The sequence below is a fragment of the Vigna umbellata genome, chromosome 1 (assembly GCF_029865625.1).
Source record: "Vigna umbellata cultivar VRB3 chromosome 1, Vumbellata_1.0, whole genome shotgun sequence".
In the NCBI taxonomy this organism is placed as follows: Eukaryota; Viridiplantae; Streptophyta; class Magnoliopsida; order Fabales; family Fabaceae; genus Vigna; species Vigna umbellata.
Genome location: NC_142165.1, coordinates 108617473 through 108634614, shown reverse-complemented (window position 1 = coordinate 108634614; position 17142 = coordinate 108617473). Strand labels below are relative to the sequence as shown.

The 17142-nt window shown below is 31.8% G+C and overlaps 2 protein-coding genes across 6 annotated transcripts; one reads left to right on the top strand and one right to left on the bottom strand.

Moving 5' to 3' along the window:
- The first annotated feature begins 2830 nt into the window (after nucleotides 1–2830).
- Nucleotides 2831–9472, top strand: LOC124824708 (leucine-rich repeat receptor protein kinase HPCA1-like). The gene is made up of 19 exons (XM_047297192.2): nucleotides 2831–3125; nucleotides 3261–3378; nucleotides 3460–3531; nucleotides 3760–3834; nucleotides 3928–3999; nucleotides 4181–4342; nucleotides 4447–4521; nucleotides 4819–4890; nucleotides 4974–5045; nucleotides 5144–5212; nucleotides 5341–5415; nucleotides 5512–5583; nucleotides 5732–5866; nucleotides 6031–6518; nucleotides 6609–6767; nucleotides 6854–6990; nucleotides 7297–7516; nucleotides 7968–8203; nucleotides 8424–9472. Exons 1-19 carry the CDS (start codon nucleotides 3044–3046, stop codon nucleotides 8901–8903), a joined length of 2871 nt encoding a protein of 956 aa, XP_047153148.1. The 5' UTR covers nucleotides 2831–3043; the 3' UTR covers nucleotides 8904–9472.
- Nucleotides 9473–14363: 4891 nt separating this feature from the next.
- Nucleotides 14364–16653, bottom strand: LOC124824709 (Polyketide cyclase/dehydrase and lipid transport superfamily protein). Of its 5 annotated transcripts, none has more exons than XM_088116156.1 (6): nucleotides 16516–16653; nucleotides 15869–15973; nucleotides 15482–15734; nucleotides 14950–15108; nucleotides 14698–14844; nucleotides 14364–14611 (listed from the first exon to the last, which is right to left on the bottom strand). In XM_088116156.1, exons 2-6 carry the CDS (start codon nucleotides 15901–15903, stop codon nucleotides 14492–14494), a joined length of 714 nt encoding a protein of 237 aa, XP_087972282.1. In that variant the 5' UTR covers nucleotides 15904–15973; nucleotides 16516–16653; the 3' UTR covers nucleotides 14364–14491. The 5 variants fall into 5 exon arrangements, with proteins under 5 accessions (XP_087972282.1, XP_087972275.1, XP_047153149.1 ...); XM_088116149.1 differs by lacking the exon at nucleotides 16516–16653 and adding an exon at nucleotides 16375–16480; XM_047297193.2 differs by lacking the exon at nucleotides 16516–16653 and having other exon boundaries at nucleotides 15869–16342.
- Nucleotides 16654–17142: the final 489 nt, after the last annotated feature.

Below are 17142 nucleotides of genomic sequence, written 5' to 3'. Positions count from 1 at the left end.
TGTTTAATTATTTATTTGGTTGCTAATTTCGTTCAAAAGTAACAAGTTAGTTTTTTAATTTTTTTTAGTTTTAATTTGATTTATTTTGTGAAAAATGATGTATTTGGTTTTGATCTGTGAAAAATTAATGTAATTTAGTTCTTTTCTTTAAATTTTTTGAAATGGATTAATAATGATTTTTTACAATATTGAAAAATTAATATAATTTAGTTTTTTTTTTAATTTTTTGAAATAGATTAATGATTTTTCAAAGACAAATGGTTAATATAACCTAAAAATAACATAAAACGTTAGAAATATGCCATCTTTACAGAAAATTTATAAATGATAGTCTAATATTTTAACAAAAAAATAAGTTGAATTATAGTATTTCTAAAATTAAATTCCTGGTTAAAAAATAATTATATTAATTTAAAAAATCATAATTTAAGAAAAGTAGCCCATTACCACGTGTTTTGTTTCTGTTATAAATTCGTTAAAAGATGATGTATTTACTGAATCTTAATTGTAAGAAATAAAAATACTAATGTTACTGATTATATTTTCGTGATGAAGATCAAAAAATAAATGAAAGAAATATTTTTAAGTCATCATCTTTTCACCAACTAATATATTGATGATGTTTCCGTAAAAGTACTTTATTACTATTGCTATTATTATTATAAAAAAAACAAGAGTGTACAATAATTTTTAATCATACAATAATTTTATGCAATTATCGTATCACTAATTGATTTTATAATCTTGATAACTAATATATAATTATATTATTCAAATTTAAATTTCTTACGTCTACTCAAGAAAGTATTCTGATGTACTAGAAAATTCCGAGTATTTGGTAAAGGTTAATGAGTTGAAAAAGTCTACATAAGCTTTTTTGTGGTTGATTTTGATTTTAACGAGACTTGTTCAATCATCTGCTAAATCATCAATAAAAATTGTGTGCATTTTCATAAATAAATTATTAATTGTTTTATTTTAAGAAATATCTGATACTTTTTTACTACCTCACAAGTGTCCTTAATATAGGAAAGTTTAAATATAAATATTAAATAATTTTGTAAATGAATATGGCATCGAATATAATCGCTCTATTTTTAAAATAAAAAAAAACAATAACTGTTTTATGTATATTTAATATCACAATTTTTATTAAATTAATTTTAAGTAAATGTTGGAACCACTATATATATAATCTAGTTTGTACATATTAAATTTTTTATAATAATAATAGCATTTCTTGATATCTCATGCTGTAATTACTTTAATTATAATTCAATCGTATGGTCTTGTCTATGAAATGAGTAAATGCTTATTTTAGGTCTTAGATTTCTTTTTCCCCTGATATTGGAAATCATTACTTTATCTCTGTTCTTACATCGTACTAAGTTAACATGTTTTTTTAGTAAACTAAAGGTTAAAAAATCATTACTTTAGGTAAGATACATAAAATAAATATTATTTCTCGAAAAATTAATCTTAGAAATTAAAAATATCTATTTAAATTTCTGGATTGAATATTAATTTTAAGTGAAAATTAAAATTAATTTATTTTTGAAATTTAGATTAATTTAGTTTTCAATCTTTATAACTTTATAATTTTCAAATTTTGTTAAATTTTTTTATATTTGATATTTTATTTTAATGTTATTTTATAAAAATTAGAAACATGTTTGAAATTATTAAATAAAATTAATAAAATTTAGTTAAAAGAATTAAGAGATTAAAATCATATTTAGTTATTAAATGTAAAGATCTGTTATTGGGAACTAAGAGATTAAGAGATGAAAATTAAAATTAATTTATTTTTGAAACTTTGAATTAATTTAATTTTTTATCTTTATAACTTTTAATCAGTTAAGTTTAGTTGTTGTTTTATATTTTTATTTCAATGTTACCTTATAAATATTATAAACATGTTTGCAATATTAAATAAAATTTAATTAAAAGAATCAAATTTATTTATTTTTAAAAATAAAAAACTAAAATGATAAAAATTAAGAATTTATTTTTTTAAATTTTCAATTTTAAAATAAGAGATTAAAATCATATTCTACCCAAAATTTGGTGAGAATGAGTGTGACTCTTCGGTTCTTCCACAACGGCAGGTAAAGTTTGTAAGCATGCGAAGACCAAAACCAACATAGTCCTCCAAAACTTGATGGATTGGATTGTAGCTGAAACATTCAATTCGACCCCTTTTCTCAATCAGGAATACAGCATACATTACACAGGATCTTATATCTAAAGTATTGAAATGAAATAGTTGGAGAAGTGGTCTATAGAAGAGTTTGATTGAACAGATTTTAAAAATCAAGTTTAATGCATAAGTGGGTAAGTGGGGATATAATATAAGTTGAAGGAATTGAATGGTGTAATAAATGTTGAGAACCACTAAGCAAAGCGAAACAAGACAGATTTGAATAGGTCAACTTGTTTCCAGTGCAGTTGACGAGACACTACTTCAATGCAGTCTTCCCTACGCTGACAGTGATGCCACAACACAACCCTCTTCTAGATAACAATACATTAATCTTCTTTTTCTTCTAACTCCTACTCATCAACCTTCAAACATTACTTTTGTTCCTATCTGTGGAATATCTCCCACTCTTACCAAGTCTACAAACTAATGTGCTTCTGTTCTATCCATCTACGTGTTAGATTACTGTCTCTTTCAATATATGGTTTTTCATAAATCAAAAATCCATTTTTTGTTGAGAAAAAGTTGTTGTGTAATTAAGATAGTGAACAACAAGATCATAGTAAACAAGTGTCAAGATATTTTTTTAAGGAGGTTACCAAAAAGGGACTAAAAAGGAATGAATATGTATATGAGGACTGTATGTGACAGAAATTGAAATAGAGGAACTTTGAAGCCTTTGCTCCAGGACAACCTTTATTGACTTCTATTTTAGTTTGTTGTTGACTTTGGGTTGTGTAATTAATTTATAGTGAATAAATTTGGATGGAAGGTGAATGAGAAAGGATTTTAGTAATCACATAGTTATCAGTGGGGAGGTTTTGAGATCCATTGAAGTTGAAAATGTGGGAAAGAATATCAGTAGTTCTGCTGCTTGTTTTGAATTATGTGTTGGTTGCAAAAGGAGAAACAGACGATGTGGATTGTAAGTTCAGTTTTCTAGTTATATACTGTGTTTTTTATCATCTTCTGCGCATCTTCAGAGCAACCAGAAGGTGGACAACTATATACAGAAGATGTCATTTACTGAATTGTATTCTTTGGTGTGACTTTTATGCAGTTTCCACACTTAAGTCTCTTACGAGTACCTGGAAGAACACCCCTCCAGAGTGGGAGGGTACAGATCCTTGTGAAGATTGGGAAGGAATCAAGTGCAAGAATACACGTGTTACATCAATGTAGCTTCTGTTACTGAATATGTTTACTTGTTTTTCCCTTATCCTAAGTGTGTTTTTGAGTGATTGATTTATTTATTTCAGAACACTGGCAAGTACTGGTTTGGGTGGTCAGCTTTCTGGAGATATTGGATCACTGTCTGAATTGGAGATTTTGTAAGTATTTTATTCAGTATATTCTTTTACTATATCTACCAAAGGCAATGATCAAGTCATAAATCGAGGTCATATACCTCAAGTGAGGGCAATTTGTCACTTGGATATGCATCTCAGAAAGTATTGGTGCTAATTAAACTATTAGCTCGCGTTTTTATGATTTGATCTATTTTTGGGTTCTTGATTCTTCTTTTTCTGGTTAAACTAACTAGTGTTTTTTCTCTACAGGGATCTATCTTACAACAAGGAATTGACTGGACCACTTCCACAATCCATCGGGGATTTGAGGAAGCTGTCGAACTTGTAATGCAGAATTGATTGCTAAAGTAGTAACTCGTCTTAAGTGGTTTTGATAAAAACAATTCTAACAACATTTTCTTACTCATTTGTCAACAGAATTCTTGTTAGCTGCAGCTTCAGTGGTCCTATTCCAGACAGCATAGGAAATATGCAGGAGCTCCTGTACTTGTATTGCTTTTTAACTCATTAATCGGTCTAAAACTCACTGAATGTTGGTTTCATGGTTCATGTTCGTTTGTATTTTCTACAAGAGGCTTCTGACATATGACTAGTGTGTTTTTATTTTTATTTTTGGCATTATAACAGAAGATCTTGGATCCTATTCTAAATCATATACTTGGAATTGCAGGTCTTTAAATTCCAATGGCTTTAGTGGAGTAATTCCGGCTTCTATTGGTAATCTATCAAAGCTTTATTGGTTAGATTTAGCAGACAATCAACTTGAAGGGAGCATCCCGGTATCTGGTGATGACACATTTGGTCTTGATAACTTACATCATGCCAAACATTTGTATGTCAAATCTCTTCTTCTGTAGTAATTGGCTTGCCAATTTTTTCTAAACACCTTTTTCGTTGTACGTACTAAAAACATCAACACATGTCCATTTTATACAGTCATCTTGGGAAGAACAATCTCTCAGGCACCATCCCTCCTCGACTGTTTAGCCCAGAAATGGCTCTCATTCATTTGTAAGAACTGTTCTTACATTTTTTTTTTTCACGTAGACTGCATTCATATAATTGAGCACGTGTAACATTACGTACCCTGCATTGAACTGCTTACAAAAACAGGTACAAACGTCTCCAACTATGAAGTGAACTAGTTGCTACAAACTCTTGAATTAACACATTCGTTTCTGTTTATCTGTCGGGGCATTTTTACTATTCGATTCCTTGCAATGCTGAAGTATCTAGATTTATTTTGTAGACAAAAACATCTTCATTGTTTCTCACATGCACGTTGATCCTGAAAATCTTCTTGGGCAGGCTTTTGGAAAGCAATAAACTCGTAGGGAAAATTCCATATACACTAGGACTGGTTAAGAGTCTGGAGGTGGTGTAAGTGTCTACATTATTCCTCAAACAAGTTCATGAATTTTTTTTCTGCTCTTGGCATTAATACACTGTTCTTGTGTGAATAGGCGCTTAGATGGTAATTCATTGGATGGACCTGTACCTTCAAACATCAACAATCTTACGAATGCTCGAGATCTGTAAGCAAACATGAAGAACATGTGAAACATTTCCTTTCCCTGCACGCACACTTTTACTTCAAAAGTGAACTTTTTTGGCTTTAAATTATGCATTTCAGGTACTTGTCCAACAATAAACTGTCAGGCTCCCCGCCAGACCTTACTGGAATGAATGCCCTCAGCTACCTGTAATTTTCAAAGCATTTAGTTATGATAGTTATATTGTAGTTGTTACTATCATTCCGTATCCTATGTTTATTCAAAGTTATCTCTACCTTGTAATGGTGAGTGAGTACCTCTTTAATCTATTTTGAAGGGACATGAGCAACAATAGTTTTACACCATTGGATTTTCCAGAATGGTTCTCTACTCTCAAGTCCTTAACGACATTGTACGTTTTTCATTGTGCACTTCTTTGACCTTTCACCACCCTCTCTGTACTTTCGTGAGTGAAATCCGGTTACACAGATCTTGTTTTTCATGGCAGAATGATGGAGCGAACACAACTTCAAGGACAGGTTCCCTCTTCTTTGTTTGAACTTGTCAATTTACAGACTGTGTAAGTACACCTGTCTTGAGCCTCTTGACTAGGGAAAGTTTCTATAAATCTGAGAATTCATGCCAAACAATAGCCTTTAGAAGTAGCTAAACATAATCTTCCTTGAAATAGTAATATATATTTATTATGTACTAACATCTGACCACAGGGTCCTAAAAGACAACAAAATAAATGGAACCTTGGATGTCGGCTCCTCCTACAGCAGCCGGCTGCGACTTATTGATTTGGAGACTAATGCAATTGACAACATTAAGCAAACTGAAGTTTCAAAAGTCATTATAATGTAAGCCTAAAGTTATAATCATTGCTGCCATTTTTTGTGTATGTCACTGCATAGAATCAGTAATTTGAATAGTTTTATAAGGTGTTCCATTTTTCTGATAGGAGTTTGAAATTTGCGCCTTTGGTTTCACTTGGCCTCATTTTCACTGCATTTTTTTCCTGCAGACTCAAAGATAACCCAGTTTGCCAAGAAACTAATGAACGAGGGAAATATTGCTCCTCTTCTCAATCCAATTTCTCGTATTCAACACCACCGAATAACTGTGAACCTGGTGCCTGCAGTTCAGATCAGATTTCGAGTCCCAGCTGTAAATGCGCATATCCATATGCAGGAACCTTAGCTTTCAGGTCACCTTCCTTTACGGACTTGGATAACACAACACACTACTCAATGCTTGAGGATTCTCTGATGCGGTCTTTTAAGTCTCACTTTGTACCTGTGGATTCGGTTTTGTTGAGCCTTCCAAGGAGGGATTCAACTGGGTATCTCAAATTGAGCTTACAAGTCTTCCCATCCGGACTAGATCATTTCAATCGAACAGGGACTTTAACAATTGGTTTTATGCTAAGCAACCAGACTTTTAAGCCTCCACAACCGGATTTTGGACCATATTTTTTTCTTGCAGATGAATATGAACACTTTGGGAACTATGGTAAAAACAATTTCCCACACAGTTGGAATAAAATAATATTAATTGCTCAGTTTTAAGATAATCTTTTTCTCAACCTTTCTTGTTGTGTAGAAGGATTGAGTGAATCGGGTAAACATTCAAACATTGGAATCATAATTGGGGCAGCAGTTGGTGGTTTGGTCTTGCTAGTGTTATTACTCTTAGCTGGTCTTTATGCTTTCCGCCAGAAGAAAAGGGCCGAAAAAGCGATTGGACAAAGCAATCCTTTTAGTAATATAGCTCTATACTTATCTCCTGCATTCTAATCATTCACATGGAAATGATTTAATTAACATGCTGAAATTTCACGAATGCAGGACGCTGGGATACGGTTGATAGCAAGAGTGATGTCCCTCAGTTGAAAGAAGCAAGAATGTTTACTTTTGAAGACCTTAAAAAATACACCAAAAATTTTTCTCAAGTCAATGACATTGGATCTGGGGGTTTTGGGAAGGTACTGAATGTACTATTGTGATTGCAGCTTAAATGTACTGTTGTGATTTTAGCTCCGTGTGCTTGCCATGCATCTCGAAAAAATCATTATATTGGAAAAAGTATAGTGGAAATTTTATCTAAAATAAACAAGTATGATGACACAGTTAAGCATTGCGTAATAGATAGCTTTCTCCTACTATATCTTAGGGTAGTGATTTAGAAAGTGAGGTCAGGTGAAGATGGTAGTATAATTAACTGTGACATAAGTTCATCTGTGTTTATCATACATAAACCAACTTTGTAATGCGTAAAAGTCCACACACAGGTTTATAAGGGAACCCTTCCCGGTGGACAAAGGGTAGCAATAAAAAGAGCTCAAAAAGAATCTATGCAGGGAAAGCTCGAGTTTAAAGCGGAGATTGAACTTCTATCAAGGGTTCACCACAAGAATCTTGTCAGCCTTTTGGGCTTCTGCTTTGACCAAGGAGAGCAAATGCTGGTTTATGAGTATCTTCAAAATGGAAGTTTAAAGGACGCTCTCACAGGTATACTTATCCTCCTGCTTACCAAACATGTTAGTCGTTTTAATATTTTTCCTGTAATACTAATGAGCTTTACATGTAATATTTTGTATCATTATATATATGGCAAGAGTTTACCTTTAGTATATAGCATATGTAGCATATATGGTCAATCGTCACAAGAGGTGTCTGCCCATGAGTGAGAGAGATACAAAAATCTGACATTGGTGATGCCACTGATAATAAAGTTTAATATTATAAAGAAATGGATGATAGTCATGTACTATAATGCTGCCTGTAGAACATGTATTCTTGATTCTCAATTTATTTCCTTTTTTACATTACTCGTTGTTATTGAACTTGCATATTCCTCTCTCTCGCTCTGACATCTTTGATATGATACCTGCTGGAACGGATTGCGACTGGTGAGATGTGTTAGATTTGTAACTCAATTATTTCGTAACTGATTATGCAGGGAAGTCAGGAATTAAGTTAGATTGGATTAGAAGGCTAAAACTTGCTCTTGGTATTGCCAGGGGTCTGGCTTATCTTCATGAACTTGTTAATCCTCCCATCATACATAGGGACATAAAATCAAACAATATTTTGCTGGATAACCGCTTAAATGCCAAAGTTTCTGATTTTGGTCTCTCCAAGTCTATGGTAGATGCAGAAAAGGATCATGTTACCACCCAAGTTAAAGGAACACTGGTTAGTATAGTATCTTCCCAACCTTACAGCACAAAAAGAAATGAAAACATCTTTTTTGGCATTTTTTTATTACTGATTAACAGTGTCGATAACGCAACTCACATGAAAACAAAGGAAAACACATCCAATAGCAAGAATTATATATAAGGTATCCCAGAAAATGTATAAAACTCAGAATGCTAATAATGCTGAGAATGGATAACTTTTGTTTGTGATGTAGGGTTACTTGGATCCAGAGTATTATATGTCTCAACAATTGACTGAGAAGAGTGACGTGTATAGCTTTGGAGTGCTAATGTTGGAGCTGATATCTGCAAGAAAGCCATTGGAGCGAGGGAAGTATATTGTGAAAGAGGTTAAGAATGCACTGGATAAGACAAAAGGCTTATACGGTCTTCAAGAATTTATTGATCCAGCCATGGGATTGTCGTCCACAACACTGATCGGTTTTGACAAGTTTGTGAATTTGACCTTGAAATGTGTTGAAGAGTCAGGTGAAGCAAGGCCTAAAATGAGTGATGTGGTAAGAGAAATTGAGAACATATTGAAGTTAACTGGTGCAAACCCTACTGAGGAATCACCCTCCATCTCTTCTAGCTATGAAGAGGTGAGCAGAGGGAGTTCCAGCCATCCTTATAATAGCAACGACACCTTTGATTTGAGTGGAGAGTCTCCATATCCAAAAGTTGACGCTAGCTAAGTAGTAGTCAATATTTAAGTACCTCAAGTCCAAGCCAAACTTGTTTATATATCAAGTATATTAGTTTGCTAAATGTTGATCCAGTGTGAGCATAGCTGCATGTTAGCTTGAGAATGGACAAGTTAAGTCGGCTGTGGGTCTGCTGATGATATTGCCTGCTTCTTTTGTGAGGAATCTTCATTTTGAGCTGCATTATTTTCATTGCTATATTTCTTCTCCAAAGACTAAGAAAAGAAATGAAAAAGTTGCAGAAGCGCAAAGAAGTGAACCAATGCTTATGCAATTTACAGACAATGATAAAGAGGTGAACCAAGGAAGAAATATAATTCTGTGTTTTTAGTTATCCTATGGAATTTCGCTCATTGTGAAGCACTGGTGTGGTCTGGACGTTTTGCACAAAATGATCAAAGTAAAAAATAAAAACCAGTGAATTATATTTTATTAGTGTGGTTTAATGTTTTTGTTGTTGTTTTATGACACTTGTTTGCACTGATGTTCAGCGGGTTTTATTTTTTGTATTTGTTTTCATTATTACTTGATAACAAATATCTTTCTTGTCGTTTCTTTTATTTGGATTTCCTCTTTCTCCTTGAGATTATAACTTAGCAAAGAGATATACTAGAAGGTACAAACAACTACATGAAACAAAAGAAAAAAGCAGCAGCTGAAAAATTCTGCATAACCGTGACCAACAACCATATAATAATCTTATATTCTTCGTTCAGCCTTTCTTATGCTTTCTTTACTTGAATTAATTTGGAGAGTAATGGAAGGAACTTGAAAAGATACGAAAGGTAATTATTTTTGTTATTTATTTAGGTGGACTTGGAGAGGTAAGTTACAGTTAATTTTGTGAAAATAAGTGTAGGATTTGATTGATAACAGAGATTAAAACAATTTACTTCCAAATTCATTCTCGGGTCCACTCAAATAAATAACAAAAAAAATTATTTTCAAATCCTCTCAAATTCTTTCGGTTAGTCTCTCTTAAATCCATTTAAGTGAACAAATTCTTAAACTTCGTTATTCAATCTCTCAATAGCTAAGGCTTAAAGCCTTGGATGCTAATTTAGCCCAGGTTTGCATGAACCCAGATACCTGTCAGTCTCCCTCTGTTGGCTACACCAAGCACTAATTATCAAGCTGCATCCAGAGGCATTGTTTTGATGATCATATGAGGTTGGTGCCAATAACAGCTGGTTCAGCAGATATCTATTTACACCAATATCCAGCTTAAACATAAGTAATAAGATTCCTGATACAGCAGCTGGCTTGAGCACCTGCAAAGATGTCTAAATCACATCACACTTTGAAAGTCCAGCCTCCATAGCAGTGTTTTTCTTGCATACACCAATGACTGTTTCACTCCATATGTACTGCCCCTAGATTTCACAAGGTAAAACTATAAAATTTTACTGCATCCCTCCACCTTGCCACACGACAAACGCTCCTCCAGCAAAACTGGTGTAGCAGTACCAATGCTTCAGAGTACAGTAACCACAAACCAACACTAACATTATAAGCACCTCTGCCTACTCTGTTCTCCCCCTTTAATTGTCAAACTTACCCCAACCTCAGAGTCTCAATCAAATTCCAAAATGGGGTCGCAAAACCAGAAAACACTATTGCTCAGTAGGTAGGCTATTCTATAGCAATTAGGATTCAATACTATAATCCCTCCTCGAACAACTCCGCCATCACATACTTAAGAGCTAATATAGAAAAGAAACCCTAATTTAAAGCAGAAAATGAGAAAAAATGATTTATTAATTTAAAATAAAAATACTTTTCTTTTCAACTAGCTTCTACAGTTTTTTTTCTTTTACTTTTTTTCTCTTATCAATTCAAACCAACTATTGACCCTTTGTAATTGTTTTTAGTGTTATTAATTGTATCTTCGGTAATATAATTTATTTTATTATTTTACATTTAAAACTTAAATTTTATAATCATTTTTCAATTTTAATTTACAATAAAAAGTTGTCTATGATAAAATTTATTAAAAATAATTATTTTATAAATTTAACATCTTTTTATTTTAATAATTATTTTTTTTATCATTAAAATAATATACTTATATATGTTTTCTTTTATATAGGGTTTGTAACATACATAAGCTCTTTTTTTCAATGGGTACATTTTAGCAAAGTGTATCGAATTTTAGTAGACAAAAATATTCTTATATATTATGAATTCTATGTTTTAAGGTCAAGGGTATTTGAATAATTTTCATTTTCAAAATTAAAAAAAAATAAGAAATTTCAAACCCTTATTCATCCATCTCTCATCCTTCATTCATCTTAATCATTTCTCTTTCATCTCTCTCACTCTAACCTTCTTTTTGTCATCCCTATAGTAGGCCCAACTGAAAAAATCAGAAAAACCCACATAAACCTAATCCACCTTCCTCAGTTATCCAATTTGTTTCTCTCTTATCTTCATTCTCTCTCTCACCCACATACAGTAACCCATGACACTGCAATTTGTTGCTCTTGTTCTATTCGTTCATTTTTTCATTCTAATATCAAAATAATTGATGATGTTGATGTTGATTTTTGATTGGAGGGTTGTGTTATAATTTTCCCCTTCTGATTATTATTAAATTTGGTGTTTAAATTTTAGAATTAATAGTTTATTTTCAGGGAGATTTAATATTTTGACGGTTAAGTTGTCCGGAAATATTTTCCAGAAGAGAAAAAACCCTTATGTGAAAAGGGGATTCCGAAAGGAGTAAGTCATTATCCAGAAAATGGATAGCTGAAGTCAGCTCTTAAAAATAATTCTAAAAACATATTTTTTGCTAAAAACAATATTTCAGAATATAGTTTTCACCTTCGTGCATATAACTAACGTCAAAACACAACAAAAAAAATGATTTAACAGGAACAAATTATTGAGGAGAGTTAATAGAGAAAATTGTTGTTGTTGACTATGTTCTCTTATTCAGAAAAGAGACCATTACTCTTTCCCTTTCGAATGCTTCATATTTATTCTAACAAATTACACATCTTCTAGATTTGAGCATATTGCAGAATATTTGATATACCAACTAATTAAAAATCAACCAGAAATTAGTAAACTAGTCATAATGAACCTATTAGCTCTTAGTTGGACCAGAAAATTACTTTTGTTAAACAATTCACATCTCCAACTTGTTTGGTCAATATAAATATGATGTTGTAATTCTGATTTATCATTTGCCGCATAAGTGAAATTAAGAAAAACAAAACGCACTGAATTTCAAATTGGAATTTAAACTTAATAAGTTTGTTACCATCACGCTCATAATTTAACTTCTACTACATTCATTTCTATGATTTTATCAAAATTGGTATTAAGAAACTAAATGTTTTGCAACTATTCTGGGTTGATGTTGTCGTCCAATCAGAAATCAACATAAACATCATCAATTATTTTATTATTAAAGTGTAAAACAAATGAACGAATAGAGCAAAAGCAACAAATTACGATGTGGCAGGTTGTTGTGTGTGGGTGAGAGAAAGAGGATGGAGATGAGATATAAACAAATTGGATAAGTGAAGAAGGTAGAATAGGGTTAGGTGGGTGTTTCTGATTTTTTCAGTTGAAGCTACTGTAGGGATGACAGAGAGAAGGTTGGAGTAAGAGATATGAAAGAGAAAGGGTTCATAGGAATGAGGGATAAGAGAGACGTGAGTAATGGTTTGGAGATTTCTTATTTTTTTAGTTTTACGAATGAAAATTATTCAAATACCTTGACCTTAAAACTTAGAATCATAATATATGAAGATATTTTTATCTACTAAAATCATTTACACTTTGTTAAAATGTTCTAACTGAATTTTTTTTTTACATATATTAACAAACCTATATATATATATATATATATTATTTATATCTCACGACATCGTCAAATAAAATACATTTATTGAACAATTAAAAATAATAATATTTTAATTATGTTTATTTAAATTTAAAATTTTAATATATATAATTGTAAAAGGTTATAAAGTATTAAATTACTTCAATAATACTATTTTTAAAGAATTAAATTACTATGATTTTTAATTATAAAATAAATGTATTTTATTTGATAGATGTTAATCAACTTTCTTTTTCCATATAAAAAGAAAGCCCTAGGTAGCATATTTATGCGGCAAAAGATTTTCAATCCAACTCAAATCCTCTCTATTCTGTATTTTTCTTTTCTTTTCTTCCTCAGATCCTTACTTCATTATAACTATCCTTTACAAAGAATTAAAATGAAGATTTACTATTTTTTTCTTTATTTTATATATATATATATATATTATAAAAAGTGAAACCAACTTACTTCAAAAATTTATAAATTGAAAAAAAAAATCAAATTACATGTTTAATTTTTTGTGAGATGATGCAGTTTGTTTCGTATGACAGTTTGATGTTTCTTATATGATTTAGTTAATTTCAAATTGTGTAATTAATTTCAACTGTAACACACTTTTTTTTTACTTATTCAGGTAAAATTTTAATCCAAATTCAAACTCCACCAATTATCTTGTATATATATATATATATATATATATATATATATATATATATATATATATATATAACTTATTTCAAAAATAACTTTTGAAAATGGCTTCTCACTTAAATGTTTATTTTTCTTCTAATATAATGATTTAAAAAGTAATCCACATTCAAGAATTAATATATGTTTATGCTGAGAATCACTTAAAAATTAGACACGTACACTTTAAAATATTAATCATATTATTATTTTGTGTTTGTTTTATGATTATTTTTTTCTTTTTCCTAGTATAGGTCAACCCGTTTTTTATTCTCTCTCTGACTAGGTGAATTTTTTACATAGATATACCAAACAATTTTATTGGATATTATTATATTCATTTCTATAAATATTTATTAAAATCCAAAACCGCCAAATTAGCCTTTTTACTTCATTGCCAATAAAGGCCGAAACAGGGTCCAAAGTCCTTTTAGCTTGCTTAGCTGTAATATGTTAACGACAACCTTAAATCTATATATTCAAACACGAAACTAATTATATTTACGACTTAAAGTAAGTTTCAAGTGGCTAATAAATCATCGGTTCTTTTTTTTAATACTCAATAAGGTTTTTCATTAAATTGAGTAGTTATTAAGTTAATTATGTTTGTTTTTAAGTTCTTAAATTTAAATAGATATATAATTAAATTTCTAAAACATTTTTAAAATTTCCTCTTGGCATTCTCAATATTTATATTAGATAATTAAAATAAAAAATAATTATATATTAAGCACCAAAAACTCATTTAATTTTTTTTTTGTCATAAGAACTAGTTTGTTTTGTATTATATGATGACACATAATATGAATTCGGGTAATAAAGATATTTAATACTAATTATTTGTTCAACCCTCGAAATCGTGACAGATGGAAGATAACTTAAATCAACATAGTTAATTTATTAGGTAATTTATTTAGCACAAAAATTGATTAGAAATTGAAAATAAAAATTATGTATTATAAACCTAAAAGTTATTTAAGTTTATGTATGAAATGATGAACATATATATTCTACTATACTTGGTTGCACTAGCTTTGTTTGCAACTTTACAAAGTAATCAAATTTCACCTTCACTGGGACATGCTTGAGCTAATTTTTTAAGGTCTTCAATGATCATAACTAGTTTTGTGTTAAATCGATTGACAAAGCACTTCGGTAGCCACCCTGCAGGATCCAACTGAAAACAAAACAAAACAAAGAAAACATGTTACAACGAGGAATGAATAATGCAGACAACATTTTTATTCTATGATTGTTAGTTACCTGAACAACATAAGTGACCACACATGAATCATCTTCAAGCTTCTCTACCACCCAACCTGACTGAAGCAACAATCCTCTGATCGCATTACTTTGCTTCGGATGCAATCCTGCAGCTATTTCCTTTGGCAGTGAAGCAACCGCTACCACCTATAACACCCCGTTAACATTTTCTTCAATGGTTTCAAAGACAAAAGCTACATTTGTGCTCAGCAACGTTGTAAAAGTTTTGATGGTTGGAATTTTAGTACTAACCAAGGTGCCATCTTCCATGGTTTCACGGCGTTCATAGACAATGAACTCCCTGTTCCGGAAGAGAGGCTTCGAGTTATCTCCAAACCTGAGACGAATTATGCTGAGGTTGTCTTCAAGATCTTTTATGTACCTGGCTTCCACCAGATCAGAGTCCCATTGCTGGCTTAATAAAATAATCAAAAACCAAGATCAGAATGTAACCAGGAAATAACTATTCTTCCTTAATCAAATTGAACCCCCACGACAAGGAACAAGCTATGTTCACATGTACAAAGAGGAGGAATAAAGAAGAAAGTAAAAGACAAGGAATCGTGCATTTTTTTGTCATTCCTATGGATGTCAGCCACAGACTAAAAAATAAAGATAGGATGAAGGACAGTGCTAGAGACAAAAGTTTTCTTTTCAACATGCTGGATGGGAATCTAATCCTCTTTAACTCTCCTGTTTAAGGTATACCTTTTTTTCTGTTTTCATTTTTCCTCAAAAAATGTCACTTTATTTTCTGTCATTTTATGAGAAACTTGACATTCACCTTTGCAGCATCAATGGCATTGGCCACTGTGATGAACTGTTGGGGAGAGACAGATCTAAGAATCCAACGGCTGCGAAACGTGTGGAGTGAGCCTGACCTGCGTTTTGATATCTCCACTCCGTTGTCAAGAGTTAGAATCTTCCATCCGTCACTGTCCTTTCCTCTGTTTGTGTCTGAAGCTGCCAACAACTCTTGTATACAGCTTTCACTTGCAAACTGCACATACCTTCTTAGGGAGTCCTCGCTAATAGACCTTTAACAAAATCATGGTGGCAGAGAATCTTAATTTCATCAACACAGATAAGTCATAACAAGATTGAATGAACAAAAGGGTCACTGCATTATGTTTCAAACACGAACAAATATAAGGTTTAGTTTGGTATTCACCAGGATCGGCTGCAAGGTGCAGGGCTGCTGCTCATCGTGGCTGGAATGATGGTATCGATTGCCAACAGAAGTTGAATTCTTTACCACAGCAAAACACTTGGTAAACTGAAAGGCGCGTGCATTATATATATTTATACATGTGTTATATGTAAAAGGGAGAGGGTTTTGTTGTGTTGTGTGGTGTGATGTGATGATATGAGTGGTTTAAAGAGAGGTTGAGAACGCAAAATAATATGAAGTGGGCAGAGGTGATTGCTGCACATGCAGTGCCAGAAGAACCTTACATGATTAGAGCAATAACCCTCTCTCTAGATAAAAGATAGATTCTTTTCTTCCAAAAAAGCAGCAAGAACAAGGGTAGAAAATATGATGCACATGGAGTGTTGGTGGCTTTTGTGAGGGGAGAAAAACATTCCAAAATAAAAATACAAGAAATTCATCCGCATATAAAGAGTTATATAAATGTATTTCATATAGCACATCAAATAATAACAAGATTCAAATACCATGCACGGTTTAACTAGGGAATTTGCAGCAAGAAAGACACAGTGACACTTGATCGTTTGAACCGTATATTGTATGGTGTTAAAAAAAAAACTTTCTGTGTCAATTCTGGAAACCGATATAAATATAATCAAAGTTTTCACCTTTTATACCGGTTCAAAGAACTACGGTGTATTTGATTGTTGCTTATTCTGTGTATCTGAATGGAGAATCCCTACCACTTTGGAATGTGAGGCCCCAGTCACGTGTGTGATGATAGTTGATAGAGCTGGATTGCATTTCAAACAGCAAGGCAAGCAGAAGCGGTCCCAGTGAAGTCTTTGGCACGGTATTTGGGATTGTCCTAAGCGTAACGTTAGGTGCAGTAGCAACAACTAACTTCCCATCCTATTTCACCAAAAACTTTTTCCTGCAACATAGTATCATGTCATTAATTTGTAAAATGATGTAATGTGATTGATTGAATAGAACTATTATTGGAATCTACAGCGTATAATTTGAGTGTCAAATGAATAATCGTGTCAAATAATTATTCTTTTATATTATATACTGAGCCACGTATGTTTCTGATATGTGATCAGACTTGTGTTGAATTCCACATGCTCTAGTTTGTGGAGCAGTTAAAGACTGAAGTGGGCGCCGAGTAGTGCTCCTTTTTCAGACATTCAACAAAGTGACAACAACGTTACGCTGTTTTAAAATAGACACCAAAGGTATAATGAAAGCAAGAAAATTATCCATTCAGATACGCCTTCTACGATTTCATTACA